The sequence below is a fragment of the Rhinopithecus bieti genome, unplaced genomic scaffold (assembly GCF_001698545.2).
Source record: "Rhinopithecus bieti isolate Rb0 unplaced genomic scaffold, ASM169854v2 scaffold_1014, whole genome shotgun sequence".
NCBI lineage: Eukaryota > Metazoa > Chordata > Mammalia > Primates > Cercopithecidae > Rhinopithecus > Rhinopithecus bieti.
Window position 1 is genome coordinate 5957216 of NW_016803499.1, and position 16427 is coordinate 5973642.

Below are 16427 nucleotides of genomic sequence, written 5' to 3' on the forward strand. Positions count from 1 at the left end.
GCCAGCCCTCCCGAGCTCCCCCACGGCCCCTGGCTGGGCAGCACACACCTGGGGAGGGAGAAGGCGCCGTCCAAGGGTGGGGGGCACACTGTGGGCCCGAGACATGGGCCTGGCCACCCAGACAGGGCCCTGTACCCTCGGGACAGCTGTTAGTGTCTCTCAGTGCCTGCCCATTCCCCTATCCCTCAGCAGGCAGGGCTGTCCCCTGTCGCTGCGGCAATGTAGAAGGCAGCCCAGGCCCCCTCCTCACAGCCAGGCCCATTGTCCCTGCCCAGCCAGTCCACGGGAGAAGGTGCCTGGGGCAGGACTCACCGCCAGGCAGAGAACACACCCAGCTCTAGGGCTTGGCCACCCAGCCTCCTGCCTGATCAGATGAAACCTCTGCCAGCAATGCTGCAGGTGGCCACCTCCTGACGGGCACAGTGCCCAGGAGCCAGGTCTCCCTCCCCTCCAATGCCTGCAGGTGGCCACCTCCTGACGGGCACAGTGCCCAGGAGCCAGGTCTCCCTCCCTCAGGTCCTAACATTCCTGGGTTGCAAGGTTGGATTCACTCAGGGGTGCAGGTTAGGAGGGGCGCATTGCCTTTTTTTGGTCCTGACAGGAGGTGGGAGGCCCAGGGCTGCCAGACCCCCTGCCAGGCCCCAGCCCCGCCCCAGGCTCCTCTCTAAAGCCCTCAGGCCTAACCCACCGCACCTGCAGCGTCTCTGAGGGGAGTGAGCCCAGCAAACCCGCCCTGTTCCCAGCGCTGGAAAAAAAAGCCCTTGGCAGGGCCCGGCCCACATCAGGGACACAAGAGGCTCCAGAAGGCCAGTTCTGGGATGGGCAAGGACTTGATGGCCAAAGGAGCTCCAAGGGGTCTCCGTCCAGTGGGGACCCAGGCAGAGCCCATGTCAGAGGTGACAGGTCCTGTGGTCGTGTGGCCAACAAAACAGCAGGCTCCTCCAGCCCAGGGAAACCACAGCCAAGGACCGAGGGTGGGCAGCTCTGGGGCTGGAGCTCTGATGTGACCACAGTGACACCATGCGGGTCAGACCCTGGCTTCCAACACCAGCCTCGCCCTGGCACTGTGGAGGCAGCACCACTGCCCCATGGGGCCTCAGCACAGCCTGTGACCTCTGCTTCTGCCGAGAGTGGAGCACAGGAAGGAGGCCTCCCATACTTCTCTGAGGTGTCCCGTCCTTGCCCCAGCCCGAAGCTTAGCAACCTTCAGCTCCTCTCCGGCCACACAGGGCCGGATGCCGGCCGAGCAGTGGGAGCTGCTCTAGCCACAAGGCTTGGTCATTGGGTGCCTGGAGAGTGACCCCTTCCAGGAACACCTGCCTCACACCCACTGGCCCCAGGTCCTGGAGAAGGGGGGCAGCTCCCTCCTGTCCCTGGACAGGAGTACGAGGAATGTGCTGGGGGCAGCCTCGTTCTAGGCCAGGGATGCTGTGGTTGTCACTGGCTGGACTGGTGGCCCTGGAGGACAAGGCCCAGGATGGCTGGGAGGACCTTCTGGACCCCAAATAGCCCTAATGATCTGGGGAGCGGGAAGGAAGAGACCCGGGAGGGGCCTCCCAGAAGAGATGCACCCTCGGAGATCGGAGGATGCTGGCCAGGCTTTGTTGCCCACAGCCCAGGCACACGGGCAAAGCTAAGCCGAGTGCTTCTGAGGACACGGGCAGGAGCACCCCAGCTGCGTGCAGGGGGTGTCTCCACACGAGCCCCGGGACAAGCAGCCTTTCCCGTTCTCCTGACACATACCTGTGAGGGCACCATGGCCCCGAGAGAGGCCAGGAACCTATGGGCAGGGTCACGGGACCCTCCCCAGGATCGGCTGGGCCCAGAAACCCTCTGTGGGCCACAGGCTTCTGTCTCTGGGGAGGACAGGGACTGTCCCTGTTGACACTGTCTGGACCCCAGCACCAGCCATCTGACCCATGAGCAGGGTATGGGGAAGAAGGAACGGGCACGCCATGTGGCCAGGGCCCTCACCTGGCCCTGGGGTGACTGCACAGAGGCGGAATGGTGCAGGTGTGGGGCCATTTCGGGCCTCCTGGGGCCCTGGTTCAGCAACCAAGCCAAGCAGCCTCCGTAACTGGTGGGGGGCCTGGCCCTACAGCTCCAGGCCTGGGGGCACCTGCTGGCTGAGGGAAGCCCTGAAGACTGGGGACACACAGGCTGCCCACCCCACCCACCCCTCAGCTTGTGAGGGCAAGAGGGCCATCCCAGAGGCCTCTTCTACAGGACAGAAGCATCTCAACAAATGCTCCAGAGCCCCACCAGCACCAGCCCTGCCAGGAGTACCAGGAGGAGGGGTGCTGCTCTGCACCGTGAGATGGTCCTCTTCCTGCTCCGGGCCTTGCCCCTCCCCGCCTCCTCCTCCATCACTTCTGCTCCTGGGGGTGGGGAGGGCAGCCCAGTCCCCCACACGCAGCCTAATAAGGCCGCAAGGTGCAGCTGCCTGCAGAGGCAGCTGAGTCACACCAGCCTCTGGGGTGTCTCTACCCCTCTCCACCCCTCCCCTGCCCCCTCTCACCCCTGCCCTGGCCCCTCTCCACCCCTCCCTGCCCCCTCTCCACCCCCTCACTGGGTTCCATCCCTTGAGCTCCATCCCTCCCTCCCTCCCAGGCTCAGTGAAGCCCAGGCATCCAGCCCCACCCTTCCCCAGGAGCCTCCCCTGAAATAACCCCACACTTAAAATAAGCAAGCTCTCGACACAGTCCCTGCCCGGGCCTGGCTGCCACCCCCTGCCCTGGCTCAGGCCAGAGGAGCCAGCAGGCCACAGGCCCACCTCCACTTCAACCCTTGTGCCCAGAGCCCTTTCCAGGGTCGCCTCCCTGCCTAGACATGCCATGCCCGACTGCCTTTCACCCTCCAAGTTCTCACCCAAAAGGCTAGGCCCTGCCTCCTCCTGGAAGCCCTCCCTGAATGCGTCTGCAGCCACATGTGCACTCACCTACGTAGAAGGTGTTGGGCGCAGGCTTGTCTCCCAGCTCCAGATACAGGAGGTTGGTGGTCTGCGGGTCATGACGGAGCCACAAAGCTACACCCAGGATCACGCCTCCGGCCAGCTGGGAAAGAGCGGGAACGGTGTCACATGTACCAAGAAGGCTGCGCCTGCCCCACATGCGCAGCCTGAGCAGCCTCCTGCCTTGCTGAGCCACCCACTGGCTCCCGAGCAGGGACCAGGTGTCAGCTCTGCTGCCCTGGTTTTCGCAATGCCCCGAGGAGCCCCGGGAGTCAGGAAGCATGAGGCAGGGCAGGTGCTTTGGCCGCCATCTTCTTGGAGCCTGGCTCTGCCCTGCACCTGTGGAGTGCGACTCCAGCACAGGACTGCCAGGAAGACATGGGATGCCGGTTCAATCTGCCTCTCGGATGAAAACGGAATACTTCTTTAGGATAAGTGTGTCCCAAATATTGCATGGGACATACAAAAAAATAATCTGGTGTTTATCTGAAGTTCAAGGTTAATTGGACACCCTGTAGTTTCACTTTCTGTATCTGGCCAGAGGAGATACCAGGACCTGAGCATCCCAGGACCACCACACCCTCCTGCAAGGATGTGGCACCACCCCAAGAGTTCTGAGCTCGTTGGGGCACTGCGTCTGTCTGGGGGTGCTGAAAACTCTGGGGCGGACCACCCCATCTTTGCTGCCAGGAGGAGGGAGTAGGATTTGATGTTACCAGGCCAAGCTGTAGGCACCAGGGCCTGCGGGGTTTGTGGGATACATCCCTGCTGCCATCAGCCCTGGGAAGGGAAACTTGGGAGGAAGGAAGCTGCTGTGGTTTCCAAGATGTGCTGGGGGAAGGGGTGCACAGAAGCCGGCCCAGCACTGCCGCTCAGCAGCTGGGGCAGGAAGGGGGCTGTGCTGGGAGTCTGGCCGGCGGGGATGGGGCTCACAGAGAGGAGAGGCCCTCAGTGCCAGGTTGTCCTGTGTGCACACAACCAACTCTAGCCAGTTGGGGTCTACCTTTGAGACTGGGCCCCAGACCAGGCTCAGTTCAGCCCACTCTGATCATCCGACCAGGCCAGGCACGTGCCCTAGGCCCCCCTCCACACGCACCAACTCCTCTCTCCCTAGGGGCAGTGCCCAGCCCTCTGGTGGTGGGAGGGGACACAGGCTTTTCTTCTGTCCCTCGTGCCTAGCACCATGCAGGGCACACTGTGGCCATGTGATCCCCATAAATGACCAGTGACCCTGAGTCCTGCTGCCCCTACCCTCCACTCCAGGACCCCTCGGCCTCCTGCTGCCCCTACCCTCCTCCCCTCCAGGACCCGTCGGTTGCCTCTTGCAGATGCTCCTCCCTGCTAGACGGGATGGGGACTGGGTCCCCTTCAGACCCCTCCTGGGGTTTCTTCCTGCCCCAGGCAGGAAACATGGCCGCACAACCCTCCGGCAGCCTGGGGACACTGCATCCCTAGGACACAGGCAGTTCCAGGGTCCCTGGGGACACTGCATCCCTAGGACACAGTCAGTTCCAGGGTCCCTGGTCCACAACAGGAGGCCCTTGTTGCTGGACAGTCTGGGTGGGTCAGGTTTTACCCCCTGCTGCCCCAGGAGGACAGTACGAGAATCCCCTAAAACCCAGTCTGGCAGACAGCCGTGCGCAGCACTCAGGCAGGGACCACCCACGCCAGGGTGTGCTGAAGAAGCCTGTGGGGTCAGGGCCCCACAAGTGTGGCCACCATCCGGCTCCCATTGGCCTGGGCGAGTCTGCCTTCCTCCTCCATGCCACTCTCACAAAGGGCCAGGCCCTGGGGGCTTCCTGGAGGAGGAGGCAGGGGACACAAGATGAAATCAGCCAGGTGAGGGGGCACCCGGGGCGACGAGAGCACAACTTCTCCAGCGGAGAATGTCAGCCCAGAAGGCAGCTGCTCCCAGAGCTGAGTCGGAATGCTTGGCTCTGCCACCAGCTGGGTGCCAGGCAGGTCCTGTCCCAGCAGCTGAGGCCTTGCCTCACCAGCACCAGGCGCCGACCCCAACACAGATGCAGGGCTGCCGGTCAACTGCAGAAGAGAAACCGAAAGCTTAAAAAAAAAAAAAAAAAAAAAGGAGAAACCGGGAGCTGGACCCAAGACCACCACCTGGATAGCCCCACTCCTGCTCCAATGACCCTGCCAGGGAAGCAAGGCCCAAGGTGGGGGTGGGCAGGGGGCTGTGCCCAGCAGAGTGTGAGCTTCCGGCCCCAGTACCATGGCCCATACCCAAGGAAAGCCCTGAGGACTCCCCGGGCAGGCCAGTCTAGGGCCTTGGTGAGGGTTTGGGTGGGTGGAGGAGCTGAGGGCTCTATACCTCTTCCCCCTTTCCCTCACACTCTTGCCTCCCCTCCCCCGGGACCTAAGCTGGGCCTGACAAACAATAAGGCCAGAGGGGGCTGGGCGTGGTGGCAAGTGCCTTCAATCCTAGTACCTTAGGAGGCTGAGGCGGGAGGATCCCTTAAGCTCACGAGATTGAGGCTGCAGTGAGCTATGATTGTGCCACCGCACTCCAGCCTGGGTCTCAGAGCAAGGCTCTGTCTCCGAGAAAAAAATTATCCAGGTGTGGTAGCTCACGCCTGCAATCCCAGCGCTTTGGGAGGCCGAGGTAGGAGGACTGCTTGAGGCCAGGAGTCTAAGACCAGCCTGGGCAACATATCAAGACCCCATCTCTACAAAAAGTAAAAATAATTAGCTGGGCATGGTGGCATATGCCTGTGGTCCCAGCCACCTGCTAGGCTGAGGTGGGCAGACTGTGGGCCCAGGTGTTGGAGGCTGCAGTGAGCTGTGACCACGATGCTGCTGCACTCCAGCCTGGTGACAGAGCGAGACCCTGACTCATGGGGCTCTCACCCCAAAGGGGTTGGTGATGGTCCCCCGTAGCAGGCCTGCCAGAGCACCTTCTCCATGCACCCGACACAACAGCCTGCGCTGTGGTTTCTCAGACCTTCTTCTGTACCTCCTGCCCTCCTATGGGAGTTTCAACTCAATTTTCATACTCTGGTTTAGAGAGGATGGCAGCCTACTTCCCCTGCCCAGGCCCCAGACTGAAGCTCTTCCTGCCGAGTAGGAGGTGTGTTAGAATCACCGAGGGCCCGACGTGCACCTGCGGGCAGTACTGGACGCTATCTGGCAGCTGGGACCCCAAGTGTGCCCCTCACATGATAAGGCCCCAGGGAGGTCAGGGGCCCCTGGCTTCCAGAATCCTGCAAGAACAGACAGCTCCTAGTTCTTCTGTGCCCATTACACCCGTGGGAGCACAGGGAGGGTCGTGGACAGTGCAGGAGAGGCAAGAAGGGTGGGGGCTGGGGGATGGCCCCAGAGAGCCTGGCTGTCCTCACCCTTTTGCCCTCCTGAGCTGGCTCCATCTGCAGCCTGGTGGGAGGAGGTGGTGAGGCCGAGAGTTGCCGTGGTAACTCTGGCTTCCTCCGGGCCTCTGAAAACATTGCTTATTTTGTTTGGAAACTGTGGTCCAGAGACTGTTTTGAGAGCTGTTCCAGGACAGAGTGGGGCAGGTGGATGGGGGAGCCTCATCCCCACAGAGACCTGGTGACCAACCCTGACTCAGCCACAGGAGCTGCGGGGCTGCTGGAAGGGTCCCCGGGCTCCCCGTGCCTCAGGGTCCCCCTCTGTAAAACAGAGCTGATCCTGGAACCGTGCCTGGCTCGGAAGCTGCTCCATAGGGGCTGATCCACCCCATGCCCTCCCTGGCTGGGCAGGGACCACCCCTCCTCTAGCCTGGGCACTGAGGGGATGACCCCATCTAATGGGCACAACATCCTAACAGAAAGGTAGTGACAGCAAAGCTTAGCCTAAACCCCAAACCTGCTAACGGTGGGACTCCAGGCCATGCTGCAGCTTCTTGCTGTGCTCTGGGAAGGAGCTTCTTTTCAGACTCCAGGGGCGTGTGGGGAGGCTGCCCCCAGACAAGCCCCGGCCCCAGGCCTCTGCTGAGGGTTGCAGGGAAGGCTGGTCCTGGCCTGCAGGGCCTGGAAGAGCCTGGGTCAACACCAGGAAGGACCCGAGGGCCCATGTGACTTTTAATAGGGCAGAACAGCTGGGCCAGGAGGGGGTGGGTAGGACAGCGGGAAATGGGGGTGACGCCAGCCTGCCCACCTCAATTGTCCCCGAGGCGACCAGAAACAGTCGGGAGCCATTCTGGGTGGAAAAATGGGGCAGGAAGGAGTGCCAGGCACTGGGCAGAGGCCTCACCTGGGCCTTGGTCTTCCCAGCCCTAGCATGGACCCACAGGGGGCCACGCTGAGCTCTCCGGCCTTCAGCAGGGACCTCGAGCTGGAGCTAGGTGACAACAATGGTGGTGATGGTCACCCCCAGTTTCTGGATGAGGAAACGGAGGCGGAGGGGCTCCCCTAGGCCACCTACGAGGGAGGGCAATGGCAGCACCAAAGCCCCACGCCCCGTGGTGGGAAAGGCAGAGGTGCCCCTGCCCCATAACAGACCCCACGTGGCAGGACTAGAGTTCCCCAGAGTCAGGAACTCGGAAGCCACCTGCTCTCCGAAAGACACGGGGCAGGGCCTGGTAAAGGACCTGTGCCCTGAACGTATGCAGACCTTTCCAAACTCAACAGCAAGCAAACCAACAACCCAAGCTTTACAAGATGGGCAAAAGACAGGAACAGACCCTTCCCCATAGAAGACACACACACAGCAAATAAGCACACGAAGAGATGCTCCACCTCGTTAGGGACCAGGAAACCCAGGTCAAGCCGCAGCCACGGCCTGAGCGCACCCAGAGGATTGGCTGCCATGAAAACGACCAACCACAGCACATGCTGCTGGGGGAGGCGACTGGGGCGGACGCAACAGGGGCTGTAAAACGGTCCAGCCACCTTGAATAACAGTTTGGCAGTTATGTAAAACTGCTGCTTAAGTGGTGAAACCCACATTCACATGACCCAGCTGCTCCACGCCCAGGTATTTATCCAAGAGAGATGAACTTAGGTTCACACAAGACTTGCACACAAATGTTCTAGCAGCGTTTCTCATAAATGCCCCAAACGGAAACAACCCACATGCCCACTGACTGGTGAACGGGTGGACCCGGGAGCCATCGCGGCCTTGCACACGTGGGTGCAACCCTGCTCCGCAATGAAAAGGAACAGACGACGGGCACGCCACAGCACGGGTGCAGAGACGACGGGCACGCCACAGCACGGGTGCAGAGACGACGGGCACGCCACAGCACGGTGGGTTTCTGGGTAATTGTGCTGAACCAAAGAGGGAGAACAGCAACGGTGCACAAGGGCCTTCTGAGTTCACTTGTTGAAATGCATGCTGTGTGCACCCACAGTGAGGGCCTGTGGTTGCCCTGGGACGGGGAGGAGGGGCAGGAAGCAGGGATCCCAAGGGTCCCAGAGGCGCTTGGGGAGTTGGTGATGGTTTAACAGGGGTATAAATCTGTCAAAACTTACCAAGTGGTTCCCTTTAAACATCTGCATTTACTGTGTGTCAATCACGTCTAAATAAAGCTGTTTGAAAAGCCCCCACATCCCAAGTCCCTGATGACTGAACTCCTGGGGGCCAGTGTTTCTTCTGGGCCCCGAAGGCCCCAGGCTGCCATCTTGGTGCTACCTTCTTCCGAGGCGGAGCCAGCGCTTCCCAGGGGCAAGCAGCAGCGTGGGAAACACCGAAGCCGTGTCCTTAGAGGTGCAGTTTTAGGGTCAATCAGAGTTACGACTGGAGTAACTATGGAGCCGGGATGTCAGTTAAAAGAGAGAGTCCCGCTTTCATGGTGATGAGGTAGAGGGCAGCCCAAGGCCCTGGCTGCTGAGTGCCTTTCACCTAGGTGACCTCAGGCCCATCTCAACCTCTCTCTGCCTTGTCTATAAACCAGGAAATAAAAGTGCAGAAGCTGACATCCACACAACCCAGCCTGCACAGCAGCACCCGGCTCTCCAACACAGGTTTCATAAGTGCTGGAATCTGGACCTCCTGTCATCCCTCTCCCCACATAGACATCCATACAGGCGCCTCCCTGCTCAAAGCTTGCCTGTGGGACGCCTCTCTGCTACCAGCTCCCACCTCCTAAGATACTCCAGCCTCCGGAGGGGCGCAGCTTCTGAGATGCCGTCCTCATGATGTTCCCGCCTCCCAAGTAGCCCGGCCCCAGAGATTCCCCGCCCCCCAAGACACTCCACCTCCCCAGATGCCCCACCTCTGAGACGCCCCACCTCCCGAGACGCCCCACCCCACGAGACGCCCCACCTCCCGAGGCGCCCCACCTCCCCAGGCGCCCCACCTCCCAAGACGACCCACTCCCCAAGACGACCCACCCCATGAGACGCCCCACCCCACGAGGCGCCCCACCTCCCGAGACGCCCCACCCCACAAGATGCGCTGCTGGGGGTTGGGGATGGAGGGTGGCCCTCAGGATGGAGCCCAGGTAACCTGTGGGGTTCCTGGAGGGCTCCTTGCAAGGCTACTGAAAGCAGTGTTTGTAACTCTATGAAGGATTGTTTCTTTCTCCTTCCTGGGAATTAATAAATAACAGAATCCACTTCAAAAGGGGGGCTGCCAAGCACACTGGGTTCCTGCCCAGCGTGTCCGCTGTTTCCAAGAAGCAGCTGAAAGGGAGCAAAAGGCAGCAGGCGCTGCCCAGGCAGGCCGAGGGCAGCTCCCCTACCCATGCCAGCTGCCCACTGCCCCCGCAGGCCCCAGACAGCCGGGAGTCAGAACTTCGGGTGGGAGCTCTCCACGCCAGCACACACACCCCCACAGCTGCAGGAAGGGGCAGGGATCTGGTCGCTGCACCCATACCTTACCCCCACCCAGACGGGCCAAGTGGTCACCCCAAGTGCTGCCCAGGCACCCCGGTGGGGGACAAGGACGATGGTACATCAGCTCACCCGCCTTTACACAGAGGCCAGGCGTCTGTGTGTCTCTAGCCCAGGCCCTCCCTTGATGCTCTTGGGGAGAGGGGCCACCAGGCAGGGCCATGCTGCGGGCTCTGTGCCTGCTCACCCACACCCAGGGACTGCACATGTGGGAAACACACCGGGAAGTCCCCATTTGGCTCAGCCACTGGGAGGTGCTGGGGCCTGAGACACCCTCTCCAGGAGGACAGTGAGGCCCTGAGGTAGGAGGAAGGGAGGAAGTCTCCCTGGAGATACTGGGTGAAGGAGGGGAGTGGTTCGCCAAGGTGCTTCCAGGAAGGGACGCTGGGGGCCAGAGGTGAACGGCCCCTCCAGCCTGGGTCTCTGCAGGCCAACCCCTCACTCTCTGCCCACCAAGAAGGGGCAGTACCAGGCCTGGGTGTGGAGGTTGGGGACGGGGCCAGACTCCTCCCTGGGTGACGTGGGGCCCTCTCAGGCCCTCCTAGGTGGTGAGCAGCTGCCCCTCCGACCCCACTGTGGCCTCCAGGGCCGGGAAGGCAGCATGGAGGGAAGAGGAGCAGGAATTCTCTCCTAGGCCAGGAAGAGGAAGCCCCATTCACAGGGCCCTGGCCCCGAGGAAGCCGCCTGTCTCAGCATCTAAAAATAGGTGTCAGGCGAGGATGCTGGCCTTCTGGCCCCGCCTGCTGGGGGGATGTGAGGAGTCATTTCCCTTGGGACCAGGAGGACAGGCACAGGCTCAGAGGATGCTGGTGTCTCCCAGGCATCGGGGGTGGTGGGCACTGGTGCCCCAAGGACCAAGCCCCTTCCAGGGCCAGCTGTTCCCGAGGCAGGGAAGCCAGGAAGTCCCTTGCTCCACTCTAAGCCTACCCCTGCTCTGGGAAGCTCCTCTACCCCACTGGCCCCTGTAGGAAGGGTGTGTCAACACAGACAGTCCCAGTGACCCACTGGGGAAGAGCCAGGCAAGGGGCTGTGGGGTGGCTGGCAACCCCAGGGCCGTGTGCTTCAAAGAAAAAGGTCTGGGTGGGCCAATGCCCCTGAGGGAGGGTGATGGGAGGCGGGAGATGGGTGGCCTCAGGCAGAGGACCAGAGAGCAGGTAGAGGGGCCCAGGGCAGCTCAGGGTGTCTCTGGCCACCAGCAGCACCTGACAGGCTGCCCAACACAGCCTGGTCAAGAGCCAGTACCTGCTCCCACCTGGGTGTGGCCACCCACCCCAGGGGCACCCCACTCAGCTAGGGCTCCTCACAAGCCATCACTCTGGAACCGTGGCTTCCTTATTGCCCAGTGGGCCTGATAATCACCGGGCAAGCCTGGGGCGGTGTGGTGGCTCCAGGCTCGGAGCCTGCCCACCGCAGAGTGGGGACGACTTCCTTTGAGCTGCCTTCATCTTCTCGGGGACAGAAGGAAAGACTGTTACACACAGCCCCAAGGTCAGGCCGAGTCCCCGGCAGGTGAAGGAGTGGCCTGCGGCTGCCCCATCTACTGTGTGAGAGGGTGAGCTCCCAGGGGCCCAGGATGGGGTGGGGGCTGGAGTCTGTGCTTCCCAAACCGTGGCCCCTCGGAAACCCCTGGGGTCCCACTCAGAAAGGAGCTCCAGGATCAGGACTGTTCTGGGCCCCCATCAGCCTGGGTCCTTCACCTGTCCTGGGGTGAGCCTCATGCCCTGTCATCTGTTTTATCCACGCTGTTACCTGGGGTTGAGCTTTGAGGTTAGTTCTGCACCGCACTGGATATCATGCTCCTGGCAGGCTGTGAGGGGCCTGGTCTGGCTGGGGACAGAAGTGAGGACCCAAGGCTGCCCGCCTGCCCTGATCCTGGAGCTCCATGTAACACAGCACAGGGCGCCCTGCGGGAGTCCCCGTCACTCAGCCCTCTCCCTCCCATCCTTTACCTTCTCTGAATCACACCACTTCCATAACTGGGAGCCCGAGGGGCTGAGGAAGAGGGAAGCAATCACTTTCCAAATGTAGCGGGAGGGCACAGCTCCAGAAAGAAGGGCAAGGCGGGGTGGGGACGTGAGCCACCAGCCTCTGGCCAAGCTGGATGCTCCCTCCTCTCAGGCCCCTGGCATTTGGCATCTCACACCTGGACTCTCGAAGCTCCCCTGCTAGGGCACCCGCATCCGGGAGAGAGGCACTTATGAGCTCTGCGCCCCTGGCCCCCCAGCCCTACTGCACCTCCTTGAGCCTGCAGCCCTCAAAGACCTCGTGTGGGGAGTAGGGAGCAGCTGCCTTATTCTGGCCATCCCAAGGCCATGGCATTGGCGGCTAGCACAGGACGCCTACAGCCCCGAAAGTGAGATCCAGCTGACCTTCCATGCCCTTGGGCATGGCCCCCTGCCTGCGGGGACTCCTCCAGCACTGGGGGCCTACCTGGAGGACCCTCAAGGGTCTCTCATGATTCAGCACCTGCTCTGCAGCCCAGGTTGGGGGGCTTAGTTTGGGCCCAGAAACACAAAGAATGTGTGTGCAGGGCTGGGGGACACTGAGTAAGTCCAGAGGTTCCTGGAAGGCTGCCCAGCATACCAGGTGCCACTGCGTCCTACCAGGCAGGTTGGGGACAACTCGGAAGTGGAGATCACTGAAGCCCATTTCTGGGTAAGCCTGGTTCTTCTTGCCCAAAGGGGTGCTGGGAACAAGGCAGACACCTGCAGGGGTGGAAGACCACCCAGCACCCACAGCGTGCCCAGCCTGGATCACAGGGAGGTGGGGCCCAAGCAAGGGGCAGGGTACCTGGCTCCTCCCCAGCCCCAGCCCCACCCCATCCCCAGGGTCCTCTCCAATCCGCAGCGGGCACGAGGGTGACCACCTGCTCCCTCGCACAGGTGCCTGGACTCTAAGCCTTATTGACTCTATGAGCAAAGCTCTTCCCATGGTGGGATTTCAGGTGCGGAAATAGGGGTAGGGGATCGTTTGGGGTCTGTCTCCCTGTCTGGGCTTGGAAGCAGTTATGAGATAAGGATTGGGGGTGAACCAGATTTCTGAAAGTTGAGCTGAACTGGGCGCTGCGGCAGGTGTAGGAGAAGGACCCTCAAACCCAGGAAAGTATGGAGGGCTTTCGGGCATGCACCCTGGTGCCCTCAGGGAGGGTGGGTGACATGTCAGCCCCTGGTAGAGCCGCAGCCAGCCAGAGGGGCGACCAGGAAAGTAGGCCCACACCTCCCTGCCTTTTCGCTCTGTGCCCTGCACTTCTGGACAGCCTCACTGGGGCCAGCGTGTAGCAGAGACAAACCACAGACTTCCTCCTCTCGGCCCACTTGCCCCAGTGACTGTTTCCCCAAAGCTGTGCAGTCAGACAGCCTGGGGGAGCCAGGGAAAGTCCACACACCCACTTGGTGAAACCAGGCACAGGATGTCCTAGCCCCCCTCCCCCACAGCGCCTGCCAGGGTTGCAGCCCCTCTCCCGGAAGGACGGCGACAGACCTGCCAAGTGACAGTCATGTGCTGCCTGGAAGCGAGAAATACCCGTTAGTGAGGCTTCTAATCAGTCTCTTTCCCAGCCGGGTTGGTCTGCCCTGCCACTGGGAGGTGGCCACCAGCTGCGTTAGGTTGGGGGAGCAGCCAGTCCCAGGCAAGAGACACAGCTCTTCTCCCTGCGGGGACTGGTGACACCTCTCCTGGGCTCCCTGGCCAGCCCCCGAGGAGAAGACTCTTATATCCATTTCACAGATGAGGAAGGCAAGGCTCCCACGGGCCAGTCCCCGGCCCCGGGACACAGGCTTTCTTGCCCTGCTCCTGGCAGCAGTGGGTCTCAGGTGCCAGCCGCCTCTGATGGAGGCTCCCAGACCCACCCAAGGGACAGGATTTCCATGCTGCTTGGCCAGGGTGTCTGCAATATCTTCCCTGCTTGGGCCAGCCCTGCACCCAGGGAGACCAGTTCTCACTGGCCCCCAAAGTGGTCAGGGCGCAGGTGCACGCTGCCCGGACCTTCCCCCTCGCACCTTGGCTTGGGAAGTGAGACAGCAAGAGTGTGAGTGTGTGTGCAGGTGGGAGTGAGGGTGTGTGCACATTCGTGTGTGTGAGTGCCTGTGCGTGTGTGTGTGGGCTCCTTTCTGTGAAAGAGGTCAGGCTACCCCAGCTGCCTTCTCCCACAGGCAAGGCCTTTTTCCTCTCTAAAATGGAACTTTTAACAAGCACCCCATCCGGACACGCATTGTTAACCTCCTCCCCACCAGCCTCCCCTGAGCCCACGGGACTGCACTGAGTCCCTCTGGGCCCTGCAGGGTTCCCGCAGCCCCTTCCCCACTGCGCATCCTGCCTGCCTGGGCTGGGTTCTCTGAGGCAGGGGTCCCTTTGGACCCTTGGCCAACCCCTGTGCCCTGAGCCCTTCCTGTACCAAGCCCCCTGTCAACACTCAGGCATGTCAGTGAATCCACCACCAACCCCAGGAGGCAGGCTCATTGAGGGCCCCCACTGCAGACGGGGGAGGCCAAGGCCCAGCACCAGAGCAGTGTGGTGGGGACTCCACTGAGGGAGGCCCAAGCCCATGGCACTGTGCTCTCAGCCACACACCCTGCAACACCAGGGTGGAGGGGGATCCACCAGGGTGGTGCCCACCAACCTCACCTCACCCAGCCTGGCATTCCTGGTTACAACAGAGCCCCATGGATGGGTGGGTCCACAGTGACTGTGAACGGACTCAGTTCTCAATGCTTTGCAGGGAGCAGGCCCTGGGGAGAGGAGTGGTGAGGCCTTGGAGACATTTCCTCGAGCCTTAATAACAAGCATCCCTGGGATGCGTCAGGTCTCCACCCCTGCAGCCTGGGAAACTTCCAGGCCTGCTGTGGCGACACTCCCGGGGGACTGCCAGGGAGACCTCTCAGCCTGGGCAGGCAGAAGGGACTCACCCAGCAGTGACGCACCGTCCAGAGAGCAAAAATCCACCTCCAGAGAAGTCCTCTTCCCTGACTCCCCTTCAGCCCCTGCCCCCAGGCCCACGCTCTCCTCATCAGGGGATGGGGCTCCAGGGGCCGGCAGAGGGACAGCCTGTGTCCCGTGCCTCTCCCACATGCCTGGGCTGAAGCAGGCCACCACTAAGCAATGGCCGAGGTGCCAGGGCTGTGCCTGGGGAGGGCAAGCCCCTCCCAGATGGCCTCGCTGCCCCCACTGCCAGGGCAGAGCCAAAGGCTACAGTGACTCCCACCAGTGTCCCAAGCAGACTGTGCAGAACAGCCTGGCTTGGGGAAGGTGGGATGTGACTGCCCCACTCCTCTCCCAGCTGAGAGTTCAGTTCAGCCTCTGTCCTTCCCCCTCCAAATAATCTCCCTGCCCCAGATCCGCACTGGGATCCTCAGCCATCCAGATGGGAAACAGATGTCTCTGGTCCCACACACTGGCTCCAGGGGCCATTTTAAAAGTTTGCCCTCCCTGCCTCAACTTGAGAAACACTCGGTCCACTGGGACATCAGCCGAGTCTTCCACGAGAAGGGGGTGACAGCCTGGGGGGACACGGGGAGGGGCTTGCAGTCTCTGCCCAGGGGCGTGGCCACGGGGAGGCCACGGTCATGGACACCCACTCCAGTCCTTCCAGGCCAAGAAGGGATTTCCACCCCCTCCCCAATTCCAACACTGACAGGAAATGGAAACAAAAGGCGAAAGCCCATCAGTCACTTCCCAGCAGCAAAGACTGCGGTCAGGAGAAAGCCATTCTCAGCAGGAGACCCTCCCCCCTCCTCCTCCCACGTTGGCATCCAAAGATGCCCAGCGTGGGGGCTCCTCTTTCCAAAGCAGCAGCCCCACTCCCAGACCCTGCCATCCACTCCAGGCCCCTGGTGCCACTCTCTTCCTTGTGCTAACTCAGAACCGCGGGACCCCACTCCTGCAAGGCCTCCAGAGCCCTTCTGGGAGGAGGCCTCGGCTGGAACGTGTCTGGGTGAGGAGAGGGAGATCCGCCCCCAGGCAGGACAGCCAGGGTGCGCACACCCCAGCTTTTGGGCCATCCCAGCGGTGACGTCCTTTTAGGCGCGACCCCCAGGAAGGTCCCGGGTGGTGACAGCAGACTGGCGAGTTAGCTGGGCTGGGGACAGAGTGAGGCGGATCGCCCCCAACCTCGGGCAAAGTGTGCGCCCCCGCCCCACCATCCAGGGGCGGCGGCCCTTGATGAGCTCATGGGGGCGGGGCGCCAGGAGAACCGCCCGCGAGCCCCCCCTTCGTCCCCGCGAAGCAGCAGGTCCGGAATCCGCGGCCAGGGACCCGCGCAGGCCCCTCCTCAGCTGAGAGGCGGCCGGGTACTCGGGTCCCGGCCCGCGCCCACCTCGCCCATCACTACCACTTAGCGGGAACTGCCCGGCGGCCCCCAGAGGCCCCGGCCCGGCCGCAGAGCTGGGCCCCCGCGCACAGAGGCCCCAAAACTCGGCTCGCAGCCCTCAGCCCCAAAGTCGGGGGGCGCGGCGGTCCCGGGCGACCCCCCACCCCGCTCCTGGAGCCCACAGGTGGCCCCACAACTTCGCGGCCCGCGGGGCGCCCGCGGGGCCTAGCACGCGGCCGCGGGACCTGCCCGAGGTGGGGTGTGTGCCCGTCCCCTCCCGCCCTGACCCCCGGCCCAGCCCTTACCCAGAAGACGAAATTGAAGACGAAGAGCAGGTACTTGATGCACTTGGTGCACCCTTCCACTCCCA

The 16427-nt window shown here is 62.3% G+C and overlaps 1 protein-coding gene across 1 annotated transcript in view; it reads right to left on the reverse strand.

Annotated features, from left to right (window-relative positions):
- Window positions 1–16425, reverse strand: part of CD81 (CD81 molecule) — a gene marked incomplete at its 5' end in the record, with an annotated part of 20280 nt that extends 3855 nt beyond the window's left edge. The window contains 4 exons of the mRNA XM_017886042.1: window positions 1205–1458; window positions 1671–1743; window positions 2888–3053; window positions 16363–16425. Coding sequence (XP_017741531.1) covers window positions 1205–1458; window positions 1671–1743; window positions 2888–3053; window positions 16363–16425 — 556 coding nt within the window. The remainder of the gene's footprint in view (window positions 1–1204; window positions 1459–1670; window positions 1744–2887; window positions 3054–16362) is intronic.
- Window positions 16426–16427: the final 2 nt, after the last annotated feature.